This window comes from Malus sylvestris, chromosome 15 (assembly GCF_916048215.2).
Source record: "Malus sylvestris chromosome 15, drMalSylv7.2, whole genome shotgun sequence".
Lineage (NCBI taxonomy): Eukaryota > Viridiplantae > Streptophyta > Magnoliopsida > Rosales > Rosaceae > Malus > Malus sylvestris.
This window is the reverse complement of record NC_062274.1, coordinates 33,738,354-33,756,353: the sequence shown is the minus strand read 5'-3', so window position 1 is coordinate 33,756,353 and position 18,000 is coordinate 33,738,354. Positions and strand designations below refer to the sequence as shown.

At 36.3% G+C, this 18,000-nt stretch overlaps 1 protein-coding gene and 1 pseudogene across 1 annotated transcript; one reads left to right on the top strand and one right to left on the bottom strand.

The window, feature by feature from the left end:
• Positions 1-281: 281 nt before the first annotated feature.
• LOC126604236 (NDR1/HIN1-like protein 13) lies at positions 282-1,396 on the bottom strand (annotated as a pseudogene).
• An 11,621-nt stretch (positions 1,397-13,017) lies between these two features.
• On the top strand, positions 13,018-14,005 carry LOC126604235 (PLAT domain-containing protein 3-like). Its single transcript, XM_050271395.1, has 2 exons — positions 13,018-13,149; positions 13,222-14,005. The coding sequence occupies exons 1-2, from the start codon at positions 13,075-13,077 to the stop codon at positions 13,708-13,710; spliced, it is 564 nt and encodes a 187-aa protein (XP_050127352.1). The 5' UTR covers positions 13,018-13,074; the 3' UTR covers positions 13,711-14,005.
• Positions 14,006-18,000: the final 3,995 nt, after the last annotated feature.

The following is an 18,000-nucleotide window of genomic DNA, read 5'->3' as shown; positions in this document are numbered from 1 at the left end:
TTATCTCATGCTGAACTGTTAGATAAAAGCTCATAATAATCTTCCTCCGGGGGGGGGGGTGGTTCCAATTTGTTTGCGTCAGTTAGTAAGAGATTTTCCTTGTCACAGTTTGAACAGTATTATTGCACACAGCATAGTTGCTGTGCTTGGACGCTTGCAGTAACATTAGTCTTCCAATTTGTTGGCTTCAAAATTTCTTGTCACAATTTGAACAGTATTGGTAGGTTTATAAAAAAAAGGATATATTATTGAAATACAAGAATTAAAAGGCAAAACAAACATACAAAATGTACCAATTAACAATAGAAACATAGGAATTTCTGATTAAAAAAATTAAAATGGTAATCAATTAATATCACCATGCAACCATTAAAACCCGCAAATAAAAATTGACAGAAAATTAAAAAGGAAAATACATCACCACCACCTTTACTACGATTACCAAATTCTTTAGCCCTTAAATTTAGCTTCACATTTTTGCTGTAGGACCTTTGTACCCTTCCCCAATGTACTCACCTTGAATTGGCATTCAACTTCTGTCTCTAATTTCCATGTCTTGATGAATCCTTTCACCTTCACCGAAAGGTCCATTTTCAAAGTTAAAGGCAGATGCACCTTCGAATCAGTATTTTCCATACTCTTCTCAACCTCACGAGGCAAAGCTCCTTTGGATCCGTCGAGAACAAGCTTTACATTGGCAGAACTATCTTTTTCTTGTTTCTTTAATGAAAATTTTCCTTTGCCAATGCTTTTTTCCTTGAATAAAACGGAAGCCCCTTCACTACCTTCGTAGTTTATGCCATGTCCATTTGGATTATTCACTTTCAAGGAAACTTCATAGCTTGGATGTGAATTCTTGCCGGTATAGGATTTTGATTTCGGGTTCTTCACGTACACGTTCGTAATTGAAAATTTAGGCTCTTTAGGTTTCACAGTGAGGGACAATGAAAGCAGTGTTATGGAAAGTATGAGGCACAGAGAAATCACAATTGCTCCTATAATCAAGCAACGAATGGTGCAGCATGGGGACTTCTTCTTGTTTTCGGGGTTCCGGTGACGTTCAACAATTAAGGCATTTTCAGGGGGTGGCACGCGGTAGATCTGGTCTTTGGGGATTTGGACTACGTAGGTTCCTGCTCTGGGGAAGGGAGGTGATGGTGGGCGGAGTACTAACTGCATCTCTGACTGGGGAGGGTCCTCGTTTCCATCATCGTCGCCTGCTGCCGCGGCAGGTGAGCCCCGCTCCTCCATTGTAGAATGGGGAGCGGTTCAAAAATGGAGAGGTGGTGTGGTGAAGGTCGATAATGAGGGGAGAAACTGATTGCATGCATGAGAATTGAGAGGAGGTGGCATCTAAGATTGATTGGAGAATTGAAGGGTGAGAAGGAGGGTGGGAGGTTACAACTTACATAACTAAGAAAAGAAGGCAGCCGTGATTTGTCCAATCACATATCCTATTTTTGGATGTTTTACTTGGTCAATGTAGAAGGTACTTGACAATCTGTTGCTGCCCTCAATTTTTCATATTCTTAATATGTATGTATGCTGTCATTCCTTTATTGTTATTTTACAAGCTATTTTATGTCCATTGTTACCTCGATTAGCCTATAACATTGTTGACAAGTTTGTTGCACCAGACCTATATGGTTCTATTATCTTGACATGCGTCTAATGTGAGTTCATCCCTCATCTAAATATCTCAGCTAGTATACATCCATCAACCACCTAGTATAGTGTTTAATGTTTAGCATATAGTAAAGGTTTTTTTTCTTTTAATTAGCCATAGTTTTACACCTTCGATCTCTCTCTCATTATTCACATATCATTTACATGGGTGATTCTAGAGATATATGTTGATCTATAATATGCACACTAAAAGTACTAACCTTGAGAAACCATTGAATTGAAGCACAAGGAGAATCACGAATGGTAGCAAACAAGCAAGGATCTTCCGCTCTCTCTACACGTCTGCTATATGGGGTAGGGGATTTTTTCTAGAATATTGTGTATAAGAGTGGGGACCTAAGCCTTATATTTATAGGTGAGAATATTAGGTTTCTTGCCCATAAAGAAGACCCTAATACATATCTTTAGCACCTTCAGATTTCATGACCTAACAAAAAAGATATTCCCTATTATTATATATTTACTTCACCACTAAATAATCCGGGATAATCAAATATTCTTTCCTATCTTGTATTCTTAATCAATTAGGAATCCTAAATAGATGTAAGCCCAATAAAAAATCTTACAAGAGAGACTATCTACTTGAACCATATTTTGTAGACCACATGATATGCCAGTTGATAGTTGGATCATTTTCTAAATCATTGAAGAAAGAATCAACCGCCACATCATGTGAGCTACAAAATATGATCTAAAATCATAATTTTCCCCAACATTTTCCTATTTACAGTATCTCTTCTTATTTCATTCATAAAAAATAAAAATAAATAAAAAAAGTCCATTTTAATTCCACTCAATTTTTTTTTTAATTTCCTCAAATTTAACAGACACATAATTGTAACTTTTATTTAGTTAGATCTACTAATGAAGTCCGTTCTTGTCTTACAAATCTTAAAAATGGTAAATCGACTTTAGATATTGAGTTACCACCTTAGACGTGGATTTTCATTCCTGATTTGATAAATTATGATTATTAAATATGAAGCATGAATCAATTAATAGGCTGGATTCTGTTTATCAGCCAATTGGTCAATATTCATCTCAATGGCCCACTTCTGGTTATAAACTTCATCATGGACCATTTCTTGGATATTGGACCATAATTAACCCATTTCTGGTTATTAAAAAAAAATTATGTTATTTGCACTTTAAAATTTTTATTTTGTACTCCTTATAAGCGTAATTTGTACTCCAAAAATATTTTTGAATCATACAGGTTATATCTAAGTTTTAGGGGATAGTTGAAGATTTGGTTCTGTTTGTCCAAGCGAACGAAAAAATCAAAGGAAAACTAATAAAAAGGGCTTGAAAACTTTGAGTTTTAATGATAAGGACAAAAAAAAGGGTAAAGTGAATAGTACCAGGATTGACATTTTAGTGTAAAAATGTGGTTTTTCGTTAAAGTGAACAGTACCGGATGCTTTTCGTTAAAGTTCCCAAAAATCAATCGAGCATCCCGCCCCACTTTAAAATTCGGGTTCTGTCCCTGATTTTATTTATCATTAGAGAGTGATGATAACTACACACTAAAGCGGACCATATCACACGATTCCATGTAATTATACATGCAGTTAGTTTGTTTTTGCAGTTTTAGATTGATGGATTTTTTGCAGCAAGTTAAGCCATATTCACCATAAAACCAAGAAAACAATCTCTCATTAGTCTTTAATACAACATTTACTGATACACATTCAATGAATTCATGTTGAATATTTCAAGAATATATTTATATATTTGTTAGCTGAAAAGTTGGATATTTGCCCAACCGTTGCTTCTCTTCGAGTGAAGCATTGTAGCATATGACATACTATATATTATATATTATATATATATAATATATATTGGTGCTGCATTGTGCAGCATGTGTGTACGAAAATGATGGTACCAAAATGTTGGATTTAATTCAACCTTGTATCTTTTGGTTGAACTACAACGTTTGGTTAAAAGACATGATACTTATTCAAATTGTATGAGTAGAATTAAAAGATATAAATAATCAATATTTATTTTCTCAAAAATTCTGAATAGAAAACATGTCTTTTGGGTTAACACTATTAAGAATGGTTGTATATCTTTAACTAAAATAAAAGGACTCGATGAACGAGTGCTTTAATACCTATAAATACCTATTGTGGCATAATGTTTCACACATAATTTCAGAAATTTATTTCTACATTCCTTGCTCTCTACTCTCTCCATCACATTCATACAATTTCTTTCTAGTTATTTCTAAGGGAATATAATTCGGTTTTGCTAATCGAATATTTCATACTTTATTGTATCCTGGAAGTGATTTGCCAAGAACCCTTTAGCAAACTCATTTGAGTGGGGGCAAATAACACTTCAAGGAAACGATTCAAGTCGTACCTCAAAGTCATCATTCAAATTATTATCTAAATTTCTACATTTACTCAAACAATCTTAAAGTGTTATTTTCGTCATGGAGAACAAATCTGATAACATGGCTTTGAAGATTATCAATCAAGATGTCTACAAGTTAGACAAATTTGATGAATCAAATTTCACCCGACGGAAGGACAAGATGTGTTTTATGCTTATTGTTCTATATGTCATATATGTGTTGAACCTGAAATTGGAGCCTATTTGTGAACCAAGTGACAAAGACTCGGACAATATAGTTTCCGATCGAAAGAAGCGTGAAGAAGATGAATTGGTATGTCGAGGACACATCTTGGGAACATTATCCGGTCGCTCATATGACCTGTATGCACACATTCAATCTTCAAAGAAAATTTGGGAAGCACATGAACACAAGTACACAATGGAAAAAAGAGGTACCGATAAATTTTTAATGTTCAAATATTATGAATTCACTATGTTTGGTAACAAACCCGTCCTAGACCAAGTTCATGAATTATTGGTCTTGGTCTCAAAGCTTCATGAACTTAAAATAGTTATTTCGGATCCTATGATAGTTGGGTTATTATGGTAAAATTACCCCAAACATGGAATAACTATAGAAAGAAACTTCTACACATGGTTGAAGTTATTAGTTTGGAGGATTTGCAAAAGGGTATTCAAATTGAAGAGGAAACTCGAAATAGTGATAAGAATTTTGTAAATTAAGATTTCTCTAATGTTCACATTGTCGAAGGAAACAAATATAAAAAGAACTTCAAAGTCAAAATTGACAAAGGGAAGTTTAAGAAGACCAATTCCAACAACAATCAAAAGAAAGCAAATAGTGTCTGTTACCATTGTGGAAAGAAAAGCCATTACATTCGTGATTGTAAACACAGAAAAGCAAGTGAGGAATATGCCAATAAGACCAATAACACAAATATGGTGAAAAACTCTAGAATTGATAACATTGTTGCAATGGTATAAATGATGCATATTGGTATGATTATCGAACTGAATATGGTAGCGGCAATAAATTCTCTGATTGGTGGCTCGACTCAGGGGCTACTATACATGTGTGCAATGACAAGGCACAATTCAAGACATATGAAGCATCAACGGACAATCAAGAAGTTTTAATGGTGAATCATAATTCTGCCAAAGTTCTAGGAAAAGGAACCGTTGAACTTCATTTTACTTCTAGGAACAAATTGACGTTGCTTAATGTACTACATGTTCCAGAAATTAGAAAGAATCTTGTGTCTGCAAATTTATTATGTAAGAACGGTATAAAGACTGTTTTAGCGTCTGACAAGTTAATAATGTCAAAAAATGGAATATTTGTTGGGAAGGGATATTCTTGTGATGGGATGTTCAAACTAAGTATTAATAATAAAGTGAATTCTTCTGCTTATATTGATGAATCTTCCTCTCATTTATGGCATTTACATTTAGCACATATAAATTTTAGATATTTAAAATGCATGCACACACTTGATTTAATTGCTTGCAATGATGATCATAATGATAAATGTGAAACATGTACTCAACCGAAAATGACTAAGAAACCTTTTCCAACTGCCGAAAGAAATACAAATTTATTAGACTTAATACCTTCGGACATATGTGAATTTAATGGTGTTTTAACAAGAGCAGGAAAAAGATATTTTATCACATTTATAGATGATTGTTCTAAGTTTACTTATGTTTATTTATTGTCTAATAAAGATGAAGTTTTTGAGTGTTTTAAGCGCTATAAGGCTGAAGTTGAAAACCAAAAGGGAAGGAAAATTAAATGCCTTCGTAGTGATAGAGGTGGTGAATATTTTTCACATGAATTTGATATTTTTTGTGAAGAGCATGGTGTTGTACATCAAAGAACTGCACCCTATACACCACAACAACATGGTTTGGCAAAAAGAAAAAATAAGACACTCACTGAAATGATTATTTCTATGATGATTTATGAGGTGAAGCATTGTTTACTGCATGTCATATACACAATAGAATTACATCTATGAATACACATGTGTCACCATATGAAATTTGGAAAGGAAGAAAACCAAATTTGTCATATTTGAGAGTATGGGGTTGTGTAGCTTTTTATAAGGCACTCGATCCTAAGAGATCCAAGTTGGGTCCAAGAGGAATTAAAAGCATATTTGTAGGATATACAGAAAATTCAAAGGCATATAGGTTGCTTAATTTAGACTCAAACACAATAGTTGAGTCTAGAGATGTCGAATTTATAGAAAATAAATTCTATAATAACTACTCATTGTCTGGAAAAGAGAATGATCAAACATCTTTCTCTAATCCGTCTATTAGTCATTCTCAAGGTGAGAAAAGAAAACAATTTGAAATTGTTAATGAACCAAGGAAAAGCCAAAGGGTAAGAAAAGAAAAGATTGTAGGCTCTAATTTTATTTCATCTCAATCTATTGTATTTTTAGTCGAAGCAAATAGAACAAAGATTCTTAAGAAAATACCCATATTGTTGAATATTGAGGATGATCCTAAAAGTCTAAGTGAAGCATTGACTTCAAGAGATGCAGCCTTTTGGAAAGAGGCTATAGATGATGAATTTGAATCATTAATCTCTAATCAAACATGGGTTTTAGTAGACTTGCCCCAAGGATCAAAAGCAATAGGTTGTAAGTGGGTATTTAGAAGAAAATACAATACAGACGGGTCTATTCAAACATTTAAAGCCAGGCTGGTTGCCAAGGGTTTTAAGCAGAAAAAGAGAATAGACTATTTCGATACATATGCACTAGTAGCTAGACTCACATCAATTAGAATATTGTTTGCATTGGCATCTTTATATAATTTGCATGTGCATCAAATAGATGTGAAAACAACATTTTTAAATGGTGATTTGGATGAAGAAGTCTACATGGAACAACCAAAAGGGTTTATTCTCCCTGGGAATGAAAAAAAGGTTTGTAAATTAGTAAAGTCATTATATGGATTGAAGCAAGCACAAAAACAATGGCATGAAAAGTTTGATTTTGTCATTTTATCATATGGATTTAGACATAACAATGCCGATAAATGCATATACTCTAAATTCACAAATGATTATGGTGTTGTTATATGTTTATATGCCAACGACTTGCTAATTTTTGGTAGAAATATGAAAGGTGTATCTAAAACTAAAAAGTATCTAAATTCAAAATTTAAGATGAAGGACTTGAATGAAGTAGATACTATCTTGGGAATTAAAGTACAGAATCATAGTAGGAGTTATGCTTTGTGTCAGTCACATTATATAGAAAAATTGCTTCTTAAGTTTAAGTATCTACAAATAAAAGAAGCAAATACCCTTTTTGACCCTAGTGAAACTTTGTTTAATAATTCTGGTAGGTCCGTTGCACAGCTTGAGTATGCTAGTGTAATCAGAAGTTTAATGTATGCCATGCGTTGGAGCAGGCCAGATATCGCATTTGCAGTAAGCAAACTTTCTAGATACACTAGCCCTCCAGGTACTGCTCATTGGAAAGCAATAAATCGAATTTTTGGTTATCTTCAAAGAACCATTAACCTGAGTTTAACTTACTATGAGTTTCCAGCATTACTTAAAGGATATTTAGATGCAAGTTGGATAACAAGTGCTAATGATAATAAGTCTACATCAGGGTGGATTTTTACAATTGTCGAAGGAGCAATTTCTAGGGCTTTGAAGAAGCAAACATGTATAGCATATTCAACTATGGAATTTAAATTTATAGCATTAGCGGCAGCAGGTAAAAAAGCTGAATGGATTAGAAATTTGTTATTGGAAATAGAGTTATGGCCACAACCAATGTCATCCATTTCTTTATACTGTCATAGTGAGGCTACTTTGTCTAGAGCATACAATAAGGTATACAATAGAAAGTCTAGACATATTAGCTTGAGACATGAATATGTCAAGCAATTAATAATTGATGGAGTTATTAATATTGTTTGTGTTAAATCAAGTAATAACTTGGCGGATCCATTAACAAAAGCACTTTCAAGAGCTTTGGTAGTTAGTACATCTAGTGTAATGGGGCTAAAACCCTTTATTGAAAATTAGCCACAAATAGTGGTAATCCGACTTTATCTAGAACATCACTCTAGTTTAAAAGTTTAATGGGTAATAACAAGTTATTGATAAGTGGTAATCCTTTATGTGCACCACAATTTCGTCTGTTTCTAACTCATCACCCATCGAATTATACTTCTATGTCTACTTGCTACAAATTTATATAACTACAACACAACTTATCACAAACCATCACAAATTTTGCACCTATATATCTAAAATCCAATTTCACGTTTTCAACCAAATCCAATGGTGGTCCCACCATTATGGATTCAAATTCCAAAATAATAAATACCAAAACGGAGTGAAAATATATTATAATAGGGGCTCTAGATTTCTTCAGAGACTAACCTGCACAATCTCGATTTCTTTAGAGTTTATGGATGAACAACCTTTGTCAACTCTAACCCAAGCATAGCTTCAATTTATACAAACTGAGCCCTCATACCCTTCACTAGCTCTATCTCTCTGCATATTTTTTCTTGTGAAGACAACTCTAATTCTTCCCTCTCTCAAGGACAAGAACAAACCCAATGAACAAAAAAAAAAATTTTAAAATAAATAAAGTTACATGATTACCCAGTCACAGTCGCAACGCACTTTAAATCCAGCTGAAATCGACTTTCAACGCAGCTCTCTCTCTCTGCCTCTCTTTCCCTCTTCACCATACCCAAATCCCTTAACTACCTATCTCCTTATTTCTCTACGACCAAAAGTTACCCAGTGAATAAAAAAATTGAGAAAAAATTTTAATTGCACCGGGTCACAACAACACGATTCTACCCTGAGCTCAGTAAATCGCCACCTTCTGATTTTCGTCTGCATGCAAGGTTCATTTATAAGGTCCAGACCTTAGGAACACCCCAGGTTTAATCCTCCTGTCTCCTCGCTCACACTTGACTTAGTGCCCACATTGGTTGTATAGGGCCAGGGCATTTCAGTCGTATTTCTGATCTAACGCCTTTATTCCATGATTCTTGGCCTTGCAACCGCTGTCTTAATCTAGCTCGTGCCTTCTCTCTAGCAATTTGGGCTCATGACCATCAAACCAACCACTAGCATGTCCACGCCATATCCAATGTTATACCCACATTTTCAAACAGTAATGTGGCTACCTCATCAACTGCCATATCCACCTATATCCTATGGTTACTCAGCTATGTGAAGGAGGAAATTAATGCTTTCTTACATAATCAAACATGGTCTCTTGTGCCTTCAATTCCAATCAAAACACAGTTGGCTGCAACTAGGTTTTCCGGATTAAGCGTAATCTCGTCTTGTGGCCAAGGGTTTTCATTAGAGACCAGATATTGATTATGATGAGACGTTTAGCCATGTTGTTAAACCTATCACTATTCGCACCATTCTCAATTTGGATGTTTCACAAAATTGGCTGTAAAGCCAGTTGGATGTCAAAAATGCATTTCTCCATGTGTTTCTTTATGAAGATTATACAGCCCCCTGGATTTATTGATCATGCCCATCCTCATCATGGTTTTCGCCTACACAAATCTCTTTACAATCTCTAACATGCTCCTCGTGGATTCATTTTTTCCTTTTGTCCTTTAAAATTATTTAGAGTGCTGCTGATTCCTCTTTTTTTATATTTCAGCATCTCACTCACACTATTTTTTTGCATCTTTATGTGGATGATATTATCGTCACTAGCAATTCTTCAGATCTTGTACTCAGTTTATTGCTCTCATTGGCAAGCGGTTTGGCATGAAGGATTTAGGGCCCCATTCTTTTTTGGGATTACAGGTTACTATTGATTCCACTGGCCTACATGTTCATTAACTTAAATATGCTCATGATCTTTTTACAAAGTTTCGTATGGTTTCCTGTAAGTCGACCTCGACCCCTATTGCTGCCAAAGTTCCTCTCATTATTGCAGATGGCTCTTTGCTTGCTTCCCCCACTGTTTTTTGTGAGTTAGTTGGTTCGCTCTAGTATCTTACCCTCACTCGTCCTGACCTTTCCTTTGTGGTCAACATTGTTGCTCGGTATATGAGTTCTCCTCGCATTGCTCACTTGATAGTTGTTAAAAGGATTCTCCATTTGTTAAAGGTACATTAGGTTTTGGTATTCATCTACATCCTCAAACAACTTTTGCTACTTTATATGCTTATTCAGATGATGATGGGATGTCTGGATACTAGGCCTTCCACAATTGTCTATCTTATTTATTTGGGTTCTAATCTCATCTCATGGTGTTCCAAAAAGCAGCCCACTATTTCCTGCTCGAGTGCTAAGTTTGAGTATCACTCCCTTGCTCATGCATGTGTTGAGACCACTTGCATCCTTTTTTGGTGAAATTGGGGTTCGCTTGACATTTCCTATTTTACTACATTGTGATAATTTAAGTGCTACTTACCTTTCAGCCAATCCAATTCATCATGCTCACACACGTCAAATCAAACTTTATCATCATTTTGTTTGTGAGAAAGTTGGTATTTGTAGTTATCGTGTTTGTTACATTCCTTCTGGTGATCAACCAGTCGATCTTCTCACTAAAGCTCTTCGTCAGCCTCATCATGGTCTTCTTTGTTTTGGATCCAGCTCGTCTAGTTTGCATGGGGATGATGATGTTAGGATAGCATTAATTAATTGGGAATTTTTTGCGTGATTGTAGCATATAATATATGAATGTAATTTCCAATTGTTATTAGTATATAATTCCTACATCAATAAAATTAAAATAACCTTGTATATATTGTAATATTTTTCACACATCAATATGATCACTCATAATTCTACAAATATCATTCTAATATGCTTTTCATGTGTGTGTTTATTTATTTTTTTATTTTTTTTATTTTTTTGTATAAAGCTTTTCATGCTTTCGACCAAAACAAAAGCATGCTTGAAAGTTCTACAACTTTCTCCAAAGTAAATAATGAAGGTGCGACAAAAAAAACGTATATGTGGAGGAAAGTCCGGTCTCTCGTCGCTTAGCTGATGTACTAACGATCCAAACCACAGTACTTTTATTTTATTTTTGTCAAATCAAACAACATTCTCGCATCCGGTGATTGCGATCAAGATTTTGTATTGCACATAATAGTTTTAGAGGCCAATCAAGCAATACACAAAGCGTCTAGAGTAATCTATGACTAATTATTTTTACACTCTTTTTTTTATTTTGGTCAAGGGAAAGATTTTATTCCAACCAAAATAGAAACTTACAAACAAACAAAGGTCCAACAACACATATACACAGCCAAAATGGGCCCAAACAGAAAGAAAACAACATAAACAGAAAATGAGCCCAAAAGTCCAAAACCAAAGAACATCTGAGAAGCATCACTGCCTTCTCCACCGACGATCCAAGGAACTGTCAGCTATTGGATTCCCTGACCACCGCCGATCATCTTCTTCACTGACGTCTCATGCGCACATCCATAAGTTATGGGTAATCGGCATCCAAGCAAGAGAAGCCAATCACCAGTTGGAAGCTTAGAACAAGTCCCAAGCAACACTGCCGCAAACGGCAAACACAAAGGAGAACATGGTGGTGTGGAATGCACTCGAGCCGGAGCAAGTGCCGGAACTCTACACACGATCTCGACAAAAGACATGGCTGAAAAACGAAGCAAGGAAGAATTAGGAAGAAGAGAACCCACGAAGTTGGAGGAATTGAAAAGGCCGAATAGGAAATTAGGGAGAACCAACAATAGATGCATGAAGAAAAAAAGGAGAAAAGGAAGAAGAGGCCACAGCATCCGACCCCAACCGAAGCTAGGGCCGGTGCCACCGAAGAGCCTGGAAGAAGATCTCATAGAAGTACTCTCATAACAGAGAGAAAGAAACTCTCACAGAGGAGAGAACTCAATTTCTACTCATTTCGATTTTTACACTCTTTGACATTAAAAAAGAAGAAGATTTTACACACTAGTTTTGACAAAAGATAGTTAATCTAATTTACATTAAGGTGAGGGTATAGGGTCGATTCAATTCGGGATTATAATGTGAGCAATAATAAAGTTTTTATTAAGGGTGTATTCAATTCGGTTTTTTTTTTTTCTTTTTTTGGTTATACAATGGATTATGTTAGATTAGATGTTAAATTAACCACCAATATGATTCAAACTCATGTTATCATGAAAGAGCTTAGCACTTTTTTATTATTGTGGTAAAAAATCACTTGCCTTATTCTTTCTTCGTGTGACTCTTTTATTTTGTTTTATCATAAAACAAAATGTTATCAATGGATCTTATAGGGAAAGGGACAGAGAACCAATTTAAATTGAACGTGAATATTAAGAAAAAAAAAAGTGTATCTTACAAAAGGTAAGCATCACGAGGAATAAAAAAGCAAAAAGCCAGGTGAGCATTAGTAATATTTTTGAAGTAATGTTAGGTAAATTAAATTTAGTAAATTAAATTATATGAAAATTGATGATTGAATTATTACGTAAATGTTAATAAATATGCTCATTTTATATTGATAACATATTACTTAATTTACAAATTTAACTTACAAATTTAATTTTCTTAGCATTACTCGTATTTTGAACCCTCCTTTCGTAAACCCTAGCATTAACCTTATTATAATAGTTTACCAAGCCGGACGTCGTCCTTATCTCATGATTACAAGGATGGCAAGTGGCAGAAATACATGGGCCAACCTGTATCATTCACACCAAATGACTAAATCATCCCCTAAAACACAAGAATTTTTTTGTTGTGACCGGAATATATGTAGTATACCACCTGTTTTTATGTAAGTGGTTAGAAATTTTATTTTTTAAATTATTAAATTTTTAACACATATATCTCACTATTTATATAACGACACATGATGTACCATTTCGTGTAACGATTATACTGAAAAATCTCTTCCAAAACAGACATCAACGTGTGCACAATAGTCAAAATAGCATATCATTTTCCACTATATAATGGTCTAAATAATATACCACTCACTCGACCAGGCTTCACCCTCGCAATTCGCAAATATGGCATCCAGCAACTCCGTCAACTATCTCTTCAGCTCCCTCCTCCTCTCCCTCCTCACCATCGCTTTCTCCGACGTAAGTTTCCATTTTTTTTTCATTTTCTCTGATTTAATTTTTGGTGTTTGATAATAATATGGGTAATTGCAGGACCCGGATTGTGTGTACACGGTGTACGTTCGCACGGGGTCGATCATAAAGGGCGGGACGGACTCCAACGTCAACCTCCGTCTCTACGATGTGTACGGATACGGCTTCGAGATCACGAGCCTCGAGGCCTGGGGCGGTTTGATGGGTCCCGGCTACAACTACTTCGAGAGGGGCAATCTCGACATATTCAGCGGCCGAGGTCCCTGCCTCCACTCCCCGATCTGCGCTCTCAATCTCACCTCTGACGGCTCCGGCCCCCACCACGGCTGGTACGTTAACTACGTCGAGGTCACCTCCACAGGGGCCCATATTCCCTGCCATCAACAGCTGTTCACCGTCGAGCAGTGGCTCGCCACCGATACGTGGCCCTATGAGCTCACCGCCATCAGGAACTACTGTAACTCCGACATCAAGGGTGCTGAGAAACGGGGTCGTACTGAGCGTCGGATGATCCGGTCCGGTTCAGGAGGTTTGGTTTCTACTGTTTAAGTAATTGTTTGGGTCCGGGGTTAATGAGTTGTTGTTTTGGTTATCCAAATCCGTGTTAATTTATTCAGGTGAGCGGTGCTGTGTAAAATTTAGACTATATTAACATATAAAAATATGAACTTCATTAGAATTCCGATCTGTTATCTGTGAAGTTCGGTAATGAGAACTGTGGTCTGTAAAATTCGGTAATGTTAGGGTAATCAAAATTTTAAATTAAAATTTGTCAATTAAATAATGTAATTGTCGATAATTAAATTATTAATTAAATGTCAATAAATGCATGTATTTTCTATTACTGATATATTATTTATTTACTAATTTAATTTAAAATTTTAGTCTCAAATATTATCTAAGAAAAAAAGTGTAGTTTGGAATTTGTTTTGTAGCCTTAAATTGTCATTAATGCCGCCCAATTATTGGTATCTTGCCCTGACGATGCAAAAAAATGGGACAATTATTATTATTTGGTTATAAATTTCTTATTTAAGTGTGATGATATAAATCTTAAATTAGATTTGATTCTAGTTATTTTTCCTATTAGGACTTGTATTCCTCGGAGGCGAAATATTTCCTCTATCTTATTACTATAAAATAAAGGTATTGCGTAGGGAGAATAACAACACATCTTCTACACAACCTTACAAACACATCTCTCTATTCTCTCTCTGTGCCGCCAACCCCCTTCCTTGTCAGCTAAATATAAGCCACAACACGTATCAATACGCTTCTACTATCACATCCCTGCCCGGGCCCCACCACATTCCGGGCTAGATTCCACTGTAGCACGATATTGTCCGCTTTGGGCCCTGACCATGCCCTCATTGTTTTGTTTCTGGAACTTACACAAGAACTTCTCAATGGATCACCCATCCTGGAATTGCTCTCGCGCGAACTCGCTTAACTTCGAAGTTCCTCCGGAACCCAAAGCTAGTGAGCTCCCAAAAGGCCTCGTGCTAGGTAGAGATGAGAATATATATATATATATATATATATATAAGGCTTATAGGATCCTCACCCCTGGGAGACATGGGATGTTACACCTATCACTGCGCTTAGGAATTTGACGTGGAAGCTTTTTGCATCAAACTAGTTCACCAATATCATCATGCAATCAAGTTCTTTCAAAACAACGATTTTTATCTCGATATTTTTGCAGCCCTGATAGCATGAAAATCCACCATAATGCATGACCCAACTTTACATTTTTTGAATTTTAGATTCTACATAAATTGAATATGCATTATATCCATAATTGTTGAATTATGTGAATTTGATATTGTCATGAATTGCATCAAATATCTGCTCATGCATTCAATTATTTATCTGAATATGCATTGAATTAATCTGGAATTGAAAAAAAATTATAAAGAATTTTTAGGGTTTCGTTGAAAACCCACCCATGTCGATGAACTTCTTTTTCCCCCAAGCCAAGAACCTGAACTTGGAGCCACGGCTCTAGGCCCAAACCTTAAACCCAACGCCCAAACGGTGTCGCCTCCCTTGAACCGTCGAGTAGCATGACTTGCAGCCATGCTAGCCACCTCCGGCTACTTCTCCGATGCGACAAGTCATTGCTTGAATTTTGATGTTTTTTTTTTTCAAAATTAAAATCGAAAATTCTAGGGTTTTACAACGTTGAGTGTTTTTCACTCTTCGTTCAAATTTATAGGTTGCCGTTGAGCCCACAGCAATTTCCGTGATTTTTTTTCACCACGACACGACCACCTAAAGCGGTGGTGTCGGTCTTCTTCTGTGATGAGTTCACCCAGCTCACGCTGGGGTGTCTAGATAAAAAACCCAGGCCCACTTGGGCTTGGCCTGTTTCTCCGCAAGTATCATCCCTTTGGGCTTGGACACTTCCCTCGGCCCGCGAACGACACTAGCCCAATTGGGCTTTGGTGTCCTTAGTGTCCCTGTTGCAGTAGAACCCAGCCTACGTGGTTGTTGTAGATTCCCTGGGTTGTGACACACCGAATCCCAGCTTGCAGCTAGTGCATCGGTGCACCTGCACCATGCCGCATTTGAATGGTGCCCATATAGGTCTTTGTTTTGGATCTTATTCTTATAGCTCGTTTTCTGCTACTGGGCTTGTAGTCAAAATTCTGTTTGGGGCATGATCAGCCTGTGCCTACCTAAGCCCAATTTTGGGGCTGGACCTCATGCACGAGTTCACTCAGCCCACCCATGGGCTTTTGTCCAAATTTTTGCGCCCCGAGTGTTAATTGCCTATTTTTTAGGTACTTTTGGGTTTTATAATTTTTTCACCCACACATTAAATTTGGCCCGAAGTCTAAATAATTAATTTAATTATAATTATAGACTTGAAGTTCTATTTGCATATTTTCTTGTTGCATATTTCTGTATATATATTTGCGTTTGTCTGCAAGAACATATGAACTTGAAGTTCATAATTATTTTGAAACCTGAAGTTTCTAGAAACATGTCTTGTTTGAAAACCTGAAGTTTTTCTTAAAGACATCACCCATGAAAACCCAAAGTTTTTTCATGTGAATTTAAACCAATACATGTATGTTAGAACCTGAGTGTTCTACTCCTATGTGAATAGATTGATTTTTTTTTCTCCATTACACTAACCACATCTTGTCCATCTATTTTGTGATAGGAACATGTTGAATTTGAACAAGCTTGACTTCACCGCTATAGAGGTCTCTAGAAGGAACTACCTTAAGAGGGTCCAAGATGTGAAGCTCTACCACACTGCAAAGAATTTGTTTCCCGGCATTGAAGATGAGATGGACAACCTGGTTGGCAAAGATGAGAAAGCCACTGCCATGATCTTTATCCGAAGACATATTCATGACGCACTGCAAACCCAGTACCTTGCGAAAGAGGATCCACGAGCACTTTGGATCGCTTTGGCTGATCGCTTTGATCACCAAAATGACATTTTCTTACCTGAAGCAAGACATGACTGACAACATTTACGCTTTCAAGACTTTAAGTCTGTGAATGAATATAATTATGATGTTTGTCGAATCTAATCACTTCTCAAGTTCTGTAATGAGACATTGACCGAAGAGGATCTCCTAGAAAAGACATATTCAACTCGAAGAGGATCTATTGGAAAAGACCTATTCGACTTTCTCTGCTACTAATGTTGTCCTGCATCAATAATATAGGGCTAAGAAGTTCACTAAGTATTAGATTTAAACTCTGTTTTACTTCTTGCTGAAAAGCAAAATCAATTATTGATGAAAAACCATCAAGCTGGACCTACTGTGCCTAAAGCACATTATAGTACAAAAGAGGCCCAAAACTCCAACATATGTGTGGTAGGGGCGGCCAGAAGCTCTATCAAGGTCAACAAGGCCAAGGCCTATGTAAAGAAGGAAACCGAGCCCCGAAGCGCTCTGATCTCACTCCTAAGGCCCCAAACTTAAAGAATAAGGGTAAAGCACCTGAAACCATGGATGCAGACATGTGCTATCGTTGTAGTTCTAAGGACCATTGGTACCGTGTTTACCGAGCTCCTTATAAGGTTGTAGCTAAATGTCATTCTTGTCGTAAGAAGTTTGAATCAAACTTTGTGCAAGTGTATGAACCAAAGAGTACCACGATGGAGGTTTCTAACTTTCAAGAGGATACCACCCCTCTGGAAGATTAAAATCTTAGACATCAACTATTTTTCTAGTTGAAATTTAGACAATGGGGCTGAATTCCACTTAGTGGCCGAAGCAAATTATAGCACAAAAAAGGCCCAAAACACCAACATAGGTGTTGTAGGGGCAGCCAGAAGCCACCCTATCAAGGTCAATACGGCCAAGGCCCATCTAAGGAAGGAAACCGAGCCTCGAAGCGCTCTAGTCTCGCTCCCAAGGCCCCAAACTTCAAGAATAAAGGTAAAGCACCTGAAACCATGGATGCAGACATGTGCTATCGTTGTGGTTCCAAGGACCATTGGAACCGTGTTTGCTGAGCTCCCTAGAAGGTTGTAGCTAAATGTCATTCTTGTTGTAAGAAGTTTGAATCAAACTTTGTGCAAGTGGATGAATCAGAAAGTACCACGATGGAGGTTTCTGACTTTCAAGAGGTACCAACCCTATGGAAGATTAAAATCTTAGACATCAACTATTTTTCTAGTTGAAATGTAGACAATGGGGCTAAATTCCACTTAGTGGCCGAACCCCCCCTTTTGTTTTTGGTTTAATTTTGAATAATTTTCCTTTATGTTTGGATTATTTGTTGGTGATTTGTTTTTGGATATTAAGTTTTTAATTAATTACCATCCTTGAATACTTAAAATTATTTTGAATGGATATTTATTTTTAG

What these genes read in the sequence shown, in the direction of transcription:
- LOC126604235 (XM_050271395.1), top strand. Translation starts at nt 13,075, where the DNA reads ATGGCATCCAGCAACTCCGTCAACTATCTCTTCAGCTCCCTCCTCCTC. An exon ending in TCACCATCGCTTTCTCCGAC is followed by an intron (nt 13,150 to 13,221) that starts GTAAGTTTCCAT and finishes GGGTAATTGCAG; the next exon opens with GACCCGGATTGTGTGTACAC.